This window comes from Chrysochloris asiatica, unplaced genomic scaffold (genome assembly GCF_000296735.1).
Source record: "Chrysochloris asiatica unplaced genomic scaffold, ChrAsi1.0 scaffold00146, whole genome shotgun sequence".
Taxonomy (NCBI): Eukaryota; Metazoa; Chordata; class Mammalia; order Afrosoricida; family Chrysochloridae; genus Chrysochloris; species Chrysochloris asiatica.
The window spans coordinates 8,894,474-8,895,239 of NW_006408664.1; the positions used below are offsets into that span (position 1 = coordinate 8,894,474).

General features: G+C 37.9%; 1 protein-coding gene across 1 annotated transcript in view; it reads left to right on the forward strand.

Annotated features, from left to right (window-relative positions):
- PGM3 (phosphoglucomutase 3) overlaps window positions 1-766 on the forward strand; it is a 48,229-nt gene that overhangs the window by 14,413 nt on the left and 33,050 nt on the right. Inside the window, exon 4 of the mRNA XM_006870670.1 lies at window positions 547-680. Coding sequence (XP_006870732.1) covers window positions 547-680 — 134 coding nt within the window. The remainder of the gene's footprint in view (window positions 1-546; window positions 681-766) is intronic.

A 766-nucleotide genomic window follows, 5' to 3' on the forward strand; every position in this document is an offset into this window, starting at 1 on the left:
ATACTACTCAGTGGAGATTCTACCTTCCTTCACACCCTCTGGGTCTAGGTTCTCTCTTGAAAGCTTGTAAGCCAATCACTTCTTGCCTTTGTAGCTCCCCCATTTTGGGTAGCCAATGTCCAAGTTGCCTATCCCTGTCTACTCTGTGTATGGAAGGGGTGGGAATGATGTTTTCACTACGTATTTATATAGATATGTATATATGGACTCCTGGTGTGACATTGTAGGATAACCACTGAACTGTGAACCACAAGGTTGGTGGTTCGAACCCACCAGCTCAGGGTCGCTATGAGTCGGAGTCCATTTGAAGGCACTTAACAACAACATATATGTATTTAGAATTCGGTATGTGACATGTAATTTCAGTGATTTCAGTGAGTGAGCATCTGGATAGTTTGAAAATGATCGTTTTCATGTTTTCTGAGGTGTCTTTTTTTTTCTTGTTATTCTAAAGACTATCATTGTGAAATTCGTACAGTATGAATCCATTTAAACTTGGTTTTCTATGTTGAATGTGGTGAATTTCTTTTTGTATTTCTGTGACAGATTATGGCTTGTTAACAACACCCCAGCTGCACTACATGGTATACTGTCGAAATACCAGTGGCCAATATGGAAAGGCAACTCTAGAAGAATACTACCAAAAACACTCAAAGGCTTTTGTGGAGCTTACCAAACAGGTGACAATCTCTTGAATATGATTAGAGATTAAATGAATAAATCAACACAGACCAATTGAGAAATTTTTAAATATAAGTATATATAT